Here is a 17,020-nt window from a genome sequence, read left to right as displayed (position 1 = left end):
TGCCGCCATTTTCCAGGAGAGCAGCTCAGACAAAAGTCCAGCAGCGGTGTCCAAGAGGGGAAGGAAAAGCAAACGTTCAATAAGTTCTTCTGAGACAGGTAAGACACCTTTTTATGTGTAGGGCTGTTTTACAGTAGTGTGCGGGAACTTGTGGTCCACTAACATCGCCACTACCCACAAAGAATAGGCAACCTGATGGGCAGCTCATGACGCTCTTCATTGTGAGGACCTTTTAGAATAACACGGCTGATGAGCTTTCCTTAAATGGTTAAATACTGTTAACTTATTCTACATAGCATATTTATCCTCTATCTATGGCAGACCTGGGCAATGTACAGCCTGCGGGCCACATCTGGCCCTCTGACTGCTTCTATCCGGCCCGCATAGCTTTTGGAGGTTTGTTCATGGACCTATGATGACATCATCACAGGTCCATCACCAGGATAGGCTATGACTCGTTACTGGGCGGAGCCACACAGGACTGTGTGCTTGCTGCCGGCAGTGGAGGCTGCTGGATGCTAAGAAAAGAGAAGAGACAGCATGTGTGAGCAAGGGGGGGAACTAGGAGCAGATGTAAGGGGGCAGTTAAACTGAATGCACATGGAGGGGGGGACATTAAACTAGGGGGCAGATGGAGGGTGACATTAAACTGGGACAGCTGGAGGAGGATATTAAACCATGGGGGGTAGCTGGAGGGGGACATGTCTGCCTCTAGTTGCAACCAGTTTAATGTCCCCCTCCAGCTGCCCCAGTTTAATGTCCCCTCTAGTTTCTGCTAGTTTATACTGGGGCACCAGGAGAGGGACTTAATACTGTGGTACATTTGGAGGGGAACGTTATAATGTGGGAGCATATAATGTACGGGTGACTGTTGGAGAATTATACTTTGTGGGGGCACATGGAAAGATGATTGAGAATGGGCGGAGTCAGCGTAGAAGTGGGTGGAGCTAAATTTTCCACGGCGCGCATGGCCCTCTAGAACCGTTACAATTTCTCATGTGGCGCCCTGATCTACAGTCCTATGAAAAAGTTTGGGCACCCCTATTAATCTTAATCATTTTTAGTTCTAAATATTTTGGTGTTTGCAACAGCCATTCCAGTTTGATATATCTAATAACTGATGGACACAGTAATATTTCAGGATTGAAATGAGGTTTATTGTACTAACAGAAAATGCGCAATATGCATTAAACCAAAATTTGACCGGTGCAAAAATATGGGCACCTCAACAGGAAAGTGACATTAATATTTAGTAGATCCTCCTTTTGCAAAGATAACAGCCTCTAGTCGCTTCCTGTAGCTTTTAATCAGTTCCTGGATCCTGGATGAAGGTATTTTGGACCATTTCTTTCTACAAAACAATTCAAGTTCAGTTAAGTTTGATGGTCGCCGAACATGGACAGCCCGCTCTCAAATGATCTGAAAACAAAGATTGTTCAACATAGTTGTTCAGGGGAAGGATACAAAACCTTGTCTCAGAGATTTAACCTGTCAGTTTCCACTGTGAGGAACATAGTAAGGAAATGGAAGACCACAGGGACAGTTCTTGTTAAGCCCAGAAGTGGCAGGCCAAGAAAAATATCAGAAAGGCAGAGAAGAAGAATGGTGAGAACAGTCAAGGACAATCCACAGACCACCTCCAAAGAGCTGCAGCATCATCTTGCTGCAGATGGTGTCACTGTGCATCGGTCAACTATACAGCGCACTTTGCACAAGAAGAAGCTGTATGGGAGAGTGATGAGAAAGAAGCCGTTTCTGCACGTACGCCACAAATAGAGTTGCCTGAGGTATGAAAAAGCACATTTGGACAAGGCAGCTTCATTTTGGAAACAAAGATTGAGTTGTTTGGTTATAAAAAAAAGGCGTTATGCATGGCGTCCAAAAAGAAACAGCATTCCAAGAAAAACACTTGCTACCCACTGTAAAATTTGGTGGAGGTTCCATCATGCTTTGGGGCTGTGTGGCCAATGCCGGCATCGGGAATCTTGTTAAAGTTGAGGGTCGCATGGATTCCACTCAGTATCAGCAGATTCTTGAAAATAATGTTCAAGAATCAGTGACGAAGTTGAAGTTACGCCGGGGATGGATATTTCAGCAAGACAATGATCCAAAACACCGCTCCAAATCCTCAGGCATTCATGCAGAGGAACAATTACAATGTTCTGGAATGGCCATCCCAGTCCCCAGACCTGAATATCATTGAACATCTGTGGGATGATTTGAAGCGGGCTGTCCATGCTCGGCGACCATCTAACTTAACTGAACTTGAATTGTTTGTCCAAAATACCTTTATCCAGGATCCAGGAACTGATTAAAAGCTACAGGAAGCGACTAGAGGCTGTTATCTTTGCAAATGGAGGATCTACTAAATATTAATGTCACTTTTCTGTTGAGGTGCCCATACTTTTGCACCGGTCAAATTTTGGTTTAATGCATATTGCACATTTTCTGTTAGTAAAATAAACCTCATTTCAATCCTGAAATATTACTGTGTCCATCAGTTATTAGATATATCAAACTGAAATGGCTGTTATAAACACCAAAATATTTAGAACTAAAAATGATTAAGATTAATAGGGGTGCCCAAACTTTTTCATAGGACTGTATAGGATAAGATGGTAAATGGTCCTACAGCTAATACCCCACCAATCTTGGGAACAGGGAATGTTTTACCCCCATTGTGAATGCAGGCGTGCTCCTGCTGGACTGGACAAATGCATGTTCCCATTCACTTCAATAAGAGCGCCGGAGATGGAGGAGTGCTGTGATTCAACTGTAAGTCCCCCTGCATCCTCCCTGTGAATGAGACGCCATTGGGCTTACGTGACTGCTGCTCCATTCACTGATATGGGACTACAATCCCCAGCAGCCTTGCTAGCCCTATAGAAGAGAATGTACTACCATTTAATGGCAGGATGCAGTTGGGCTTTTAGTCTCCCATTGTCCTGATCACTGGGGGGCCCATTGAAGGAACCACTAGTGATATGTCACTTATCTCCTATCCTATGTCATAGGATATGGGACAACCCCTTTAAGTCATGGAAAACTATATAGTATAACCTGCTGTTGTAAAATGAATGTGGTTTACGGAGTCCCTTGCACGTCAATGTAAAGTAACCTATATTTACATTATCATTGCAGAGTCTTCGGAACCGGAAAAAAAGCGCAAGAAATCAGAATGTCTTGAGGAAGATCAAGGTGAGGGTGACGAAGAAGAGGAGGATAGTGAAGATGAAGAAGGTCATCGTGGTGCCACAACCCGAGCAGCTTCTCGTCTAGAAGCACAGAGGTATCAAAGCAAGATCTCCTCATTTGTTCACACCAGTCTAGAGATGACATTGAGATAATACAGAGATGGTAGATATTGTTGTCATGGTTTATAAATTGCATGATTCCTATCTGTGCATTGTAGGAAACTGCCGCACAAGCCCACCACTCGAGCAGCATCCAAACTGAGTCCTGAGAAATCTCCAGCTGGGCGACAACGTAAGGTGGCATCACCAGAAGCAAAAGCTGGCAAAACCTCAAAGAATCGGTAAGTGTTTGAAGTTTGGTACTTTATTTACTCCAAAATCTGCTCCTAAACCACATTACACATAACTAGGGGCTCAGAATGGCACCACCGTGTCTTAAATTGTCTTTTTTGCTACGTCAGAACTTACCTGGGATTTTTGTTTTGTACGTTGCCTCTTTTTTTTCTTTTTTTTTCTGTGTCGTGTGTTCTGACCCAACTAAAAGGGCTCCATAGGCGTCACGTTATATTCACAGGCCACTGTGCTGCGATACCATGCACACCCGCTATACCATGCACAGCTGCTGCAGAAATGTGAGTAGTGAAGAGGCTGCAGCCATCATGTGAACACTGCAGCCTCTTCAAACGTCTTATTGCTAGGGGGCCCAGGTAATGGACCCCTACTGATCTTTCACTGATGATCTATCCTAGGGATAAGTCATTAAAGGGGCTGTCCAAGAATTAGACAGCATGCTGTGAGGGGAAGACCATTAAGAGGAGGTCGGAGAAGATGAAAAAGAAAAACCCATACTCTCCTGTCCCAAGCTGCTGTCTGTTCCATCGCGCCCAGGGGCTTGTTTTGTCAGAAGTTCTCGCTGCATGTGGTCAGTCACTGGCCTAAGAAAAGAAATTAGGAACTTACAGATGACATATGTGAGTGATGTCCAGGGGCCCTCAGCAGTCATATGCTGCAGGGCCTTCCTCTAGAACAAGACCCAGGGCACATTGACCAGACAGCAGACTGGAACACTGGACCATCAGGGACAGGTGAGAATGAGTTGTTTTGCTTTTTTTCACCTGCTGCTCCTCCTACTTTTCACAGCAATAGGCACTGAGAGAGAAATACTGCAGCAGCATCCCCCTTCCATTTTCCCTACATATGTATGTAGGTATGTTTGTTCAACTGGTTAAAGGGGTTTTCCAATCTCACTTCCTGTATTCTCCCCCTCTCCCCCCCCCCAGCTTGCTGAATGACACTGTCAGGCATCACAATACTTATGCAGATCAGATAATATGCAGATGCTTGTACAGAATGGACTGTTATCTGTGTGTTTTCATAGAGAGATAACAGATGTGGCGTTATCAGCAAACTGCAATTAGCTGAGCTGATTTCCTTCCAGCACTGTGTAAACAATGGGAGGAATAAGTTCACATAGCAGGCAAACAAAGCAGCATTTCTAAAGCAATATATTTAGGAAAAGTCTTCAATTTACATAAGCTACCAGTATAGATAAGTTCCTTGAGATGGGACAACCCCTTTAAGTTCTTGACATTTCACGGCAGAATCTGAGGCAGATTTTGTCCTTATTCTACCTCCCATTGTTTGGGAATGTAAATAAGTGTCCGCCTTCTGAACATACTCATACAGAGAGTTTACAGATATGGAAAGGTTGCTAAAGGTGAAGAAGTTGTCACGATCATAGACCCCAGTAGTGGTCTTAAAGGGATTTTACCACTAAATAGCTATTTTTTTCTGCTTTAGACGTCGGAATAGCCTTTAGAAAGGCTATTCGTCTCTTACCTTTAGACGTGGTCTCCGCGGTGCCGTTCCTTAGAAATCCCGTTTTTTTCCCGGTACGCTAATGAGTTCTCTCACAGCAATCGCCGTTTGAGTGCTGGGGCCCGCCCTCATTGCTGCGAGAAAACTCATTAGCATACCAGGAAAAAACGGGATTTCTAAGGAACGGCGCCGCAGAGACCACGGCTAAAGGTAAGAGACGAATAGTCTTTCTAAAGGCTATTCCGACATCTAAAGCAGAAAAAATAGCTATTTAGTGGTAGAATCCCTTTAACATAGCACAAAACCTACCTTTTTTTTAATGGAGCCTCCTCTGTTGTCAAAGTGAGAACAAGTGATCCAGGTAATGCAAGAAGTAAGACTTTATTTTTTTTTTCCCGCTCACTATCTGTGCAGGTCCAGCACACCGCAAGCAAGTGCAACAAAAAGGCGGAGAGAGCCCAGCCCGTCAACGCCGAGATCTCGAGGCCCACACACATCAGATGAAGCCACGGCAAAGAGATTAAAGCGCCAATAACTGTATAAAGTTCACGTTTTTGTATTATTGTATTCTAATTTAATACTGTGTAAAAAGTCGATTGTTGAAAAGGTGCTTAGAAATGTAAATGAATATACGATCTCGCTATCCGCTTATGGGGCACACGTTTTTTCCTGTTTTATTTTTAGTTGTATGTAGAAGCCTCATAGATATTTGGATTCCTGGACTGTACACCTAAGTCCTCTCTCAGTGTTCCTGCAATATATTGTATAAAGATGTAACATAAGGGTTAAAAGATTATAAATAGATCATTTCTCTTTGTTAATTCACCTCTCCTGCCTGTCTATTCCAAGGACCATCACCATACCTACTGGTGTAAAATAAGATGTATATTGCAAACGCTAGCTGATACTTGTGTTCAGGCGACCCTCTGGTTTTACCAAGTTATAGAAGTGTTCAGAATTTTTTTTTTTATTACATAGGTGGGATCCTTATGGGGGGAATAAAAATTGCAGAGTTGCAATACCAGACACGACCTATGAAGTTAAGTGGTGCTGTTTCTGGTGAAGGTAAAAAAAAAACTGGCCCTTTTTTCTAATCTAGGACAACTGAACCTTTGAAGTGGAGTCCCATTGTATCTAGTTATCCTCTATCCATAGGACAGGGAATAACCTGCATATTGGTGGGGGTCTGCCTTATCATGCCGACACTGGTACAGGATGGAGCACTGGTCAGGATGGTGTACACATTGCTCCATTCATTTTACTGGAAGTGCTGGAGATAGCCGAGCGCTATACTTCATCTCCATTGTTCCCATTCAAATTAAGTGAGGGATGCATGTGCCATCCCGACCACATCCCCTTTAAGAACAGAACAAAACTCTTCCTTTTCCTGATCGATGGGGTTCTGAAGGGTCAGACCCCCACTGATCTTCAAGTTATCCTCTATATTTTAAGATGGGAATGCCCCTTTTAAGCTGACACCCCCAGGTATTATATAAACTAAGGGTTCCCAGCAAAGCATTCATTGCCCCCCTTAATTCTAGTGTTCAGTGGGGACCCAAACTTTCTTATGTTTTGTGAGAACCAGAGGGTCAGTTTATGCTTTGGTAATGACTAAATTGTACTTGTAGACTGAAGAAACTACAATGACCTTTTTGGTGTTGATCAGACCAACAAAAATGGCTGCTTCCTGCTAGAAACAGCTCTACTCTTGTCCATGGCCTGCGTCTGGTATTGCAGTGCTGCTGCTAACACATGAATGGAGCAGAGCCGCAGTACCTGACATTACCCCTGGACTCTGTGGGCAAGAAAGCAGCAATGTTTCTCTGATCACATACAACCCCTTTAAGTGAGTTATTAAGGACATTAAAGGGATCCTATCACCCAGACATGATTTTTTTCTAATTCCCACGTCGGAATAGCCTTAAGAAAAGCTTTTCGTCTCCTACCTTTCGTCGTCTTCTCCGCGCCGCCGTTTGCCTACAATCCCGGTTCTTGTCGGTATGTTAATGAGCTCTCTTGCAGCACTGGGGGCGTCCCCAATGCTGCGAGAGAACTCTCTCCAGCGCCACCTCCTCTTCTTCAGTAGCGTCATCTTCAGCCTCTTCTTCCATCGGCGTCTTCTTACTTCTAGACTTCGGGCCTTGGGCAAAGCAGACTGCGCATGCCCACAGGCCACGAGAAAATGGCTGCTTCCAATACTATGCAAGCGGCCATTTTCTTGTGGCCTGTGGGCATGCGCAGTCTGCTCTGCCCAAGGCCCGAGCCTTAGAAGTTACAAGCCACCGCCGGAAGAAGAGGCTGAAGATGACGCTGCTGAAGAAGAGGAGGCGGCGCTGGAGAGAGTTCTTTGGCAGAATTGGGACCGCCACCAGTGCTGCGAGAGAGCTCATTAGCATACCGACAAGAACCGGGATTGTAGGCGAATGGCGGCATGGAGAAGATGACGAAAGGTAGGAAACGAATAGCCTTTCTTAAGGCTATTCCAATGTGGTACTTAGAAAAAATCATGTCTGAGTGATAGGATCCCTTTAATCTTGATGATCGGTCCTTAGTTTCGGTCTCCAATATCAGATTGTGGGATCCAACTCATGGCACCCGTAACACCAGCTTTTGAACAGGCGGCAAAGTGCTGTACACTAGTGCGGTGCCGCAGTTTTATTCTCTAACCTATTACAAAGACACGTAATATAAACTGTAGTGAAGGTAATCTTCTTATGGATGGCTGTTTTGTGAGTTATTCACTCCTCTCTGGTCCTCAGCTATGTCATGTGAGTAATACGAAGTCCGTTTCGTGCGCTCTTCATCCACTCATAAGATTCTGTGTTACCTGTGGAGTCTATTGTCACATGACACAGCTGAGGACCACAAGGGATAACGCTCATATACATCCACCATTGTCTTTACCTTCGCTACACTTTACATCATGAACCGTCCTAACTGGTCAGAGAATAAACGTTTTTCTGGGAGCGCTACTTTAAGTGAATGAGACCATTGCTGCGGTACTATTCTGGGCCGCCACCAGGGTATGGTACAGTACGACTAATCCTTGGGAGCGTCACCCCCTATGAATCTGATATGGATGACCTGTCCTAGCGATAAGTAATCAGTATTATCCCGGAAAACCCCTTTAAAGGGATTTGCCCATAAAATCAGCGTATGCCCTATTCATACCCCAGTCTGTGCAGAGTAGTGGCACATTGTACCACCACTCCAATTCAGTAGGACCGCCGAATATAGCCCATATAGCCGTACTTTGGCTATGAATGGACCTAATCGGGAGGAAGTCTGGAACCGCGGGCGGAATCCGCAGCATGATCGAGCAGGACGCTTCTTTTTTCCACGTCTTGCTACGTTCTCTGCCTCCCATTGCAAATAATGAGAGGCAGATTCAGGTGGCGAAATCCACGGCAAATTCCTCCATGTGAACTCACCCTTAAGCTTCTCAAATATTGTGATAGGTGCAGGTTCTACTTATTTGACCCCCACCTGCATCTTCTCCGCTCTCCTGTGAATAGGGGATACAGTAATTTCATGGGCATAAACCCCCTCAAGGTTGGAAAGTCACATGTAGCTGTTGCTGTTTTTTGAGCCAAAGTTGATCCAGTATGAGGAAGTATAAATCCGTCCTTTTGTACTTTTTTTTTTTTTTACTCAAAAAATTGCTTTAGAAGCTGCTTATGTGACTTTTGCTTCACACCCTATGGACACGGGGTAATCGGGACTGGAAAATCCAGTCCGAGACGTGACCTCTAGTGTTCTGTGATGCTATGCGTCCTTGCCTACCCGCACCTTCACGTTCCATACTGCAGAGGACAGTACAGCCGCGAAGAGGCATTGACCCATCTCCTGACTCAGTTCAGGCCAGATTTTCCGGTCCGGATTCCCCCGCATGCCTATGGACCTCAAGGGGCTTCCAAATTCTTATTTCTTGAAATGTTTTTTTCCCAAGACTAGTTCTACTGATGGATTCCTTATTATTTTGCGATCTTTAAGCAGACCGGCTGCATTTTCTTAGCAACTGCTTTGTAAATATTCAGCGTTTGTTGAAATCTTCAGAGTTTTTTTTTTTCTAGTGGTTAGTTTATTTTTCAACTTCGAAAGGAACCAAAACAACCAAATCTTCTGCCGAAAGCCCAAACTTCGATACTTTGTATTCCTTTCTTGACCTTCAAGTTGTAAATATGTAGTTCCTTGCTTTTATTAATCTCTGTACAGTCTGTATGTTCTTTATTGCGTTTCCTGTAAATTTGGAGAATAGTTTTTGCAGCATCTACTCACTTTCAGTATTTTAATCTTAGGTTGGGGCCCCACGGGACGTAAACGCCGCAATTTGCAGCGGAGACGCTGCCGGAAAAAATCACGGCGTTGTACAGTTCAAGCAAAGGGGATTGGATTCATGTGAAACCCATCCCCACTTTGCGGAAAAAAACGCAGTGCGGAGCCGTTGCAGCTTTGCAAATCGCAGCATGTCAATTATATCTACGGAAACGCCGGCGGCTTTCCCGTAGATATAATGTTAAGAGAAAGTCTGCAGAGGAAAACTCTGTGAACTTTCTCTTCAAAGCGCTGTGGAAAGAATCGCAATGCGTTCATGCCGCAGTCTTAGCGCTGCGATTACGGCCCGTGGGGCCTTAGCCTTAAAGGGTATTTCTGAGATCTAACATGGATGGCAGGCGTACACGATCAATGTCTGAATGATGGACGGCCGTGTTTGTCCCTTCCGTCAGCTCAGTCCTATTCAAGTCAATGAGCTGCAGTACCAGACTCGCATCTGGACCCCACAATGACATGAAATACCTCGGCTATCAAGTTTTCTTCCGTCATGTTTTTACTTTTCGGATGGAAGGACTGCATGCATTTTTCTGCACGCTGGATTTTTTTCTTCCATTACAAACGTAAACAAACCTGATGGAAGAAAGAATCCGCCATAGTTTCCCATTGACTGTAATGTAAAAAACAATGCAGGCGGAGGCGGCTCACTCTGTCCATTGCTCTACTACCATTAATGTCATCCTATGACAAATGAGCGCAACAGACTGTAATAATGATAGTGTGAACATACCCTTAGTGAGTGTTTCCATTTTCTAAACATGTTACATCTTTGAAATCTCTTACCAGGCATCTTGCCAAACTTAAAAGGGTTGTCCGTTTTTCTCAACAAATTGCGTAAATGCCATACACTATCGTGTAATAGTATAGGGGGATGTGCCATGTTTATAGCTCACCAACCCTGCACTGTACGGCCCGCTTTCCGCGGGGTTCAGTTCATCCATAGGCCCAAACATTAGCGGCTTTTGTCTTCACTTCTTCACTTATAGAACGTCCATGGGACCTTTACCCACTGTGTTGGCACAGAAGTAGAGATGGTTGCCATCACCACGCGGCACTTTGCTTTCCCTGGCACTCCTGGACCTGAGATAGTGGGGGGGATTCAATGGGTTACTATTAACCCTTCACACTGTGCACACCTCCCTGTTCCATGACATTGTATGGCTTTTTATGAAATTTGGTGGGGACAGAAGACAACCTCTTTATTGATCAGCATTTTTTCAGCATTTCTGTTGCCTTCTGTGTGTATTATTTATAACTTATATACTGTTGGGCTTTTTTTTTTTTGTACAGTTGATATTTTCTGTGAAAAATAATTTCTTAAGGATTTATTTTATGTATTTTTTGTTTTGCTTGTTTTTTTACATAAATTATAGACTGGTTCCAAACTGAGTTGCTCTGGAATATTTATTTAGAACTATTAGAAATGTATGCAGATTTTGTCTTCGGTTGGATTTGAAACCAGGGGCCCAGCAATGTAAGGCAGCGGTACTAGCCACTGGGCCACACTGTTGCTCATAGTTCCTTTCATGGACTTCTTTCTCTGTGATCGAAAGGGTCATCCCAAGCTAACCTGGGGACGACATACCCTTGCCCCAAAGTTTCTCAAATGGAGAAGACACGAAGTCTGACTAAAGGTCGCCCTACTTTCCAGATCCGTCCTGTAGCCCTCAACTTCTGGAACATTGTAACCTGTCCATGGGGTAGGCATTTTTTACATTACGCTATGTGTACGGTTGCATAATAGTATATTCTTTCTCATTTATAACATTGGGGGACACAGTACCATGGGCTATAGACCCAGCCACTAGGAGGCTGACTTTAGGAAATACAGTCCTATGTAAAAGTTTGGGCCCTCCTATTAATCTTAATCATTTTTAGTTCTAAATATTTTGGTGTTTGCAACAGCCATGTCAGTTTGATATATCTAATAACTGATGGACACAGTAATATTTCAGAATTGAAATGAGGTTTATTGTACTAACAGAAAATGTGCAATATGCATTAAACCAAAATTTGACCGTTGCAAAAGTATGGGCACCTCAACAGAAAAGTGCCATTAATATTTAGTAGATCCTCCTTTTGCCTCTAGTCGCTTCCTGTAGCTTTTAATCAGTTCCTGGATCCTGGATAAAGGGATTTTGGACCATTCCTCTTTACAAAACAATTCAAGTTCAGATAAGTTAGATGGTCGCCGAGCATGGACAGCCCGCTTCAAATCATCCCACAGATGTTCAATGATATTCAGGTCTGGGGACTGGGATGGCCATTCCAGAACATTGTAATTGTTCCTCTGCATGAATGTCTGAGTCGATTTGGAGCGGTGTTTTGGATCATTGTCTTGCTGAAATATCCATCCCCGGCGTAACTTCATCTTCGTCACTGATTCTTGAACGTTATTCTCACAAATCTGCTGATACTGAGTGGAATCCATGCGACCCTCAACTTTAACAAGATTCCCGGTGCCGGCATTGGCCACACAGCCCCAAAGCATGATGGAACCTCCACCAAATTTTACAGTGGGTAACAAGTGTTTTTCTTGGAATGCTGTTTTTTTTTGGACGCCATGCATAACACCTTTTTGTATGACCGAACAACTCAATCTTTGTTTCATCAGTCCACAGAACCTTCTTCCAAAATGAAGCTGGCTTGTCCAAATGTGCTTTTGCATACCTCAGGCGACTCTGTTTGTGGCGTGCTTGCAGAAACGGCTTCTTTCTCATCACTCTCCCATACAGCTTCTCCTTGTGCAAAGTGCGCTGTATTGTTGACCGATGCACAGTGACACCATCTGCAGCAAGATGATGCTGCAGCTCTTTGGAGGTGGTCTGTGGATTGTCCTTGACTGTTCTCACCATTCTTCTTCTCTGCCTTTCTGATATTTTTCTTGGCCTGCCACTTCTGGGCTTAACAATGGCTTCCATTTCCTTACTATGTTCTTCACAGTGGAAACTGACAGGTTAAATCTCTGAGACAACTTTTTGTATCCTTCCCCTGAACAACTATGTTGAACAATCTTTGTTTTCAGATCATTTGAGAGCGGGCTGTCCATGCTCGGCGACCATCAAACTTAACTGAACTTGAATTGTTTTGTAAAGAGGAATGGTCCAAAATACCTTCATCCAGGATCCAGGAACTGATTAAAAGCTACAGGAAGCGACTAGAGGCAAAAGGAGGATCTACTAAATAGTAATGTCACTTTTCTGTTGGGGTTCCTATACTTTTACAGCGGTCAAATTTTGGTTTAATGCATATTGCACATTTTCTGTTAGTACAATAAACCTCATTTCAATCCTGAAATATTACTGTGTCCATCAGTTATTAGATATATCAAACTGAAATGGCTGCTGCAAACACCAAAATATTTAGAACTAAAATTAAGATTAATTGGGGTGCCCAAACTTTTTCATAGGACTGTAAGAAAGTGTTGGCTCCGCACAGGTGGGCTGGACCCTCTCCACAGACCGGAAATTAATCAGTTTTAACCTAGTGATCATAGGAGGCAGACGTGTCCAGCTTTTAACTATTTTGCATTTCTTACCCCCTATGGATGCTACAAGTCAGGTAGTTAGGGTTCCTCTGCACAGGCCTGTGTCTCTCCTTGCCGCTGGTCACTCAGTCCTCCTTCTTGTCTGCAGCCACAGCTTGAGTGACGGTAAACTCACTTTGAGTGCAAATTTATGAACGGGGTGATCCTGCGAGCACCCAAAGACATCAGACGGGCGAGAAAGCCTTTTTCCCTGGACCCCCCTCCTTGCTAGGCAGTATATCCAGTGGCCCCATCTTCCCACTGGTTGCCAACTAATGTCCTTCCAAGAACTAAGCCTTCTATAGTACAAGCACCCACATGCTGCAGCACAACACCCATTCATGATAGTCCCAGCCATGTTCCCCTGGTAGGTGCATTTACTGTGTCACTTCAGGGGTTTCCAGGGGCTCCTCTCCAAAGAGGATGAAGCTCCTAGACCCTTCCCACCCCTTCCTCTTTCTCATGTAAACTCTGCACCAGCTGCAGCATGGCTGAACTAATTTAGTCCCAGGCTTCCACCAGGCCTAGGCGGCATCCCTCTGGTGAAGCGCTACTTCTCCCCTGCAGTTCAGGCTTATTTGCCTGCCTCTAGGGGGAGTTTCTGTCTCCCCTCTGCCAAAGCGGGGGCCATAGTTTTGTGAGGGTGGACTATGGGTGGCCTCCTGCCCTTTTGAGGGGATTGAGCTAACTCAGTACAGTAACCAGTACAGCCCTTTCCTTGCTACAGTAGCCCTTCCTTCCTTGTTATCTCGGCCACAGGCCCGTTACATCAGGCATTTCTCCATATTCAGCCAGGCACATTTAGCTACTGGCCCCTTTTTCTTGGGCTCAGCAATAGAGTAACTGTCTACTCATTGGTTCCCCAAACTGTGGAGTGGCCCCCTGGATAAGCACCTCACTAATCCAGGGTTTTGGGGCCCTTCACTATCCTTGCAGTAGCCTAAGTGCTGCTAGACAGTCTAGACTAAGATTCTTCCCCCACTACAGGTGTGACTCTTAGCACTTTGACCTACTAGCCCTTCTCTATAATGTTGCACAGTGACATGTAGCGATGGGGTCCTAGCAATTCAGCTCCATGTCATCCTTTACATGAAATTGGGGAGCTGCTTCTATGGGGTGCCCTCTCTCAGAATAGCTTCTTGTATGCTGCATCCCTTTGGCTCCTTTTTAGGTTGAAGCTCTGAATAACACTCCTTCTGTTCCTTCCCCCCTTTGTCTAGGGCGAGGTGCGGTTCCCTGGAGGGTCAGGATATCGTGCTCTATTAGAGTCCCATTTGCCTCCCCCTTGACCACTTCCTCACAAGACTTTTTCTGTGAAAGAAAAGCTAGCCTGCCTCCTTAGGGGACCCAACTCGGGCTCTGGTTCAGGGCGAACTACCTTCCTTCTACGCAGGATTCCATGCAGGCTGTACGAGACTCCCTTTGTAGCTGTTGGATAGAGCTCTTTCTCTGAACCTGCTGCCCCTTCCACACCCACCATGCACAAACCGCATTCCTGCACACACGTATGCCCCATAGTGGTCCCTGCATACCCTATTATGCCCTACAATGGCCCTTTACATACTATTATGCCCCATTGTGGACACCCATGAACAATAATTATACTCTGGGGTCTTTACAAACCCCAGAGTATAATCGGAGACCTAGGGGAGGATACAAACAGAAAAAACAATGTTACTTACCTCTCCCTGACTCCGGCACACTCCCTGTTTTTTTTTTTCAGCACTTCTGTTGCCTTCTTTTGGCCATCTTCAATGTTGGACCAGACGTCGCGTGAGCCGGACCTGCGTCGCAACGCATAAGCACACTGGCCTGGCCTGCATGACATCTGTGATGTCATCAAACAGGCCCAAAGCCTGCTGGAGTACAAGAGGGGGGTAAGTAACAGCGTTTTTTATGTACCCTCACCTCCCCTGGCCCTCTGATCATTATACTCAGGGGTCTGAAAAGAGTATAATGCTAGTGTGTGTTGGGGTTTGCACTTACCGATCCCCACTCCGCCTCTGCTTCTGCAAAAGGGTAAGTGGAGGCAGCCATAAGCCAGAGCGAGGATCGGTAAGTAAATAGGGACCGTTACCTGCTATGGTTACTCCAACAGGTAACGGCCTATTCAAAAAATATATATATCTCTACCGCAGTGTTTATGCCACTGACAAAGACCATGTCAATTAAGGGGGTTATACCTCATAGCATATTTATCCTCCTCTCCATGGGATAGTGGATAAAGCGCTGATGGAAGACATCGCTACCGATCAGCTAATTGTGGCATAGTGCAAAAAAGTTCAAAAGCAGCGGCACCGTTCTGTGGGTGTGAACATACACCAAATCACTGGATCTCAAACTAGATGATCTGGCATTCAGGTGGTGCTCACTGTTAAACAAATAGTCCAATATAGTGCAAAAAAATAGAAAAAATCAGGGCACTCACCAGCCAGTAGTAAAATTCACAAAACTTTAATAATCTTCCATAAAAATAGGTATTTGAACAGCATTTACAGACGGGGGTAGGGTAGATGGAATGTAGAAGAAATGAAGCAACGACCGTTTCGTGCTAAATGCACTTCATCAGGCTACCAAGCCTAATTGTGGCATATCCCCTTTAAATACAGCTCAGTTTATCAGTTTCTAAAAGTCCCCCACACCCAAGATGGCAAACTAATACTCACCTTACGAATTGCCCACCTCTTCCTAAGGGACCTACTAGTCTCTGCATCATGGCCTCTAGAGGAAATGTTTAGACACAAACTTCTGTGTTAAAAATTCATCGCTGGGCAGTCAGCGAATTATTTGATTTGATTCTAAGTTTTTGTTAAAAATTTCAAGTGGCTGGAAAACCCCTTTAATGTAACAAAAATAGAAAATAAAACAACTTCATAAGTAGTTATCCTATAGCTCAGTCGGACCTATATGATTCCATGTCACAGACTACAAACAGACCTCGTGTAGTCTAATCGTGCAGTCATTCTCTTTCATCTTGGTAACCCTATGTCCCATCAAGACGACCCCCTTTTAATCATTTCTGCCCCTTTCTCCTGATCAACTCTATACAGAGTTTCTTGCTACATGTTAAATAAATAAATGCACAAATGCGATTGTCATTTATTACAAATATACATACTGTATATTAGACAGTAAATACATTTATACAATGTACAGGAAACATTTGGGTAGTGATCTTAATAGAGGCATTAAAGCTCACGCATCGTTCAGGACCTACGATATAGCAAATGTAGGTCCTTAGCTATGATGTGGATATTTTCCCTTGAAAACTGGGACTTTGCAGGTTTTTTCACATTTTAGGGAAAGTATATACATTTAGCTGTGATATACACTCACCGGCCACTTTATTAGGTACACCTGTCCAACTGCTCGTTAACACTTAATTTCTAATCAGCCAATCACATGGCGGCAACTCAATGCATTTAGGCATGTAGACATGGTCAAGACAATCTCCTGCAGTTCAAACCGAGCATCAGTATGGGGAAGAAAGGTGATTTGAGTGCCTTTGAACGTGGCATGGTTGTTGGTGCCAGAAGGGCTGGTCTGAGTATTTCAGAAACTGCTGATCTACTGGGATTTTCACGCACAACCATCTCTAGGGTTTACAGAGAATGGTCCGAAAAAGAAAAAACATCCAGTGAGCGGCAGTTCTGTGGGCGGAAATGCGTTGTTGATGCCAGAGGTCAGAGGAGAATGGCCAGACTGGTTCGAGCTGATAGAAAGGCAACAGTGACTCAAATAGCCACCCGTTACAACCAAGGTAGCCAGAAGAGCATCTCTGAACGCACAGTACGTCGAACTTTGAGGCAGATGGGCTACAGCAGCAGAAGACCACACCGGGTGCCACTCCTTTCAGCTAAGAACAGGAAACTGAGGCTACAATTTGCACAAGCTCATCAAAATTGGACAATTGAAGATTGGAAAAACGTTGCCTGGTCTGATGAGTCTCGATTTCTGCTGCCACATTCGGATGGTAGGGTCAGAATTTGGCGTCAACAACATGAAAGCATGGATCCATCCTGCCTTGTATCAACGGTTCAGGCTGGTGGTGGTGGTGTCATGGTGTGGGGAATATTTTCTTGGCACTCTTTGGGCCCCTTGGTACCAATTGAGCATCGTTGCAACGCCAAAACCTACCTGAGTATTGTTG

The 17,020-nt window shown here is 44.5% G+C and overlaps 1 protein-coding gene across 1 annotated transcript in view; it reads left to right on the top strand.

Annotated features, from left to right (window-relative positions):
• The window catches only part of BOD1L1 (biorientation of chromosomes in cell division 1 like 1), a 39,673-nt gene extending 32,568 nt beyond the window's left edge, over nucleotides 1-7,105 (top strand). The window contains exons 19-22 of the mRNA XM_075260273.1: nucleotides 17-98; nucleotides 3,142-3,289; nucleotides 3,413-3,535; nucleotides 5,427-7,105. Of these exons, the coding sequence (XP_075116374.1) occupies nucleotides 17-98; nucleotides 3,142-3,289; nucleotides 3,413-3,535; nucleotides 5,427-5,547 (474 nt within the window). The 3' untranslated portion in view covers nucleotides 5,548-7,105. The remainder of the gene's footprint in view (nucleotides 1-16; nucleotides 99-3,141; nucleotides 3,290-3,412; nucleotides 3,536-5,426) is intronic.
• The last annotated feature ends 9,915 nt before the right edge of the window (nucleotides 7,106-17,020 follow it).

The sequence above is a fragment of the Leptodactylus fuscus genome, chromosome 1 (genome assembly GCF_031893055.1).
Source record: "Leptodactylus fuscus isolate aLepFus1 chromosome 1, aLepFus1.hap2, whole genome shotgun sequence".
NCBI lineage: Eukaryota > Metazoa > Chordata > Amphibia > Anura > Leptodactylidae > Leptodactylus > Leptodactylus fuscus.
The sequence above is the reverse complement of the archived record's forward strand: the minus strand, read 5'-3'. Positions and strand labels throughout refer to the sequence as shown.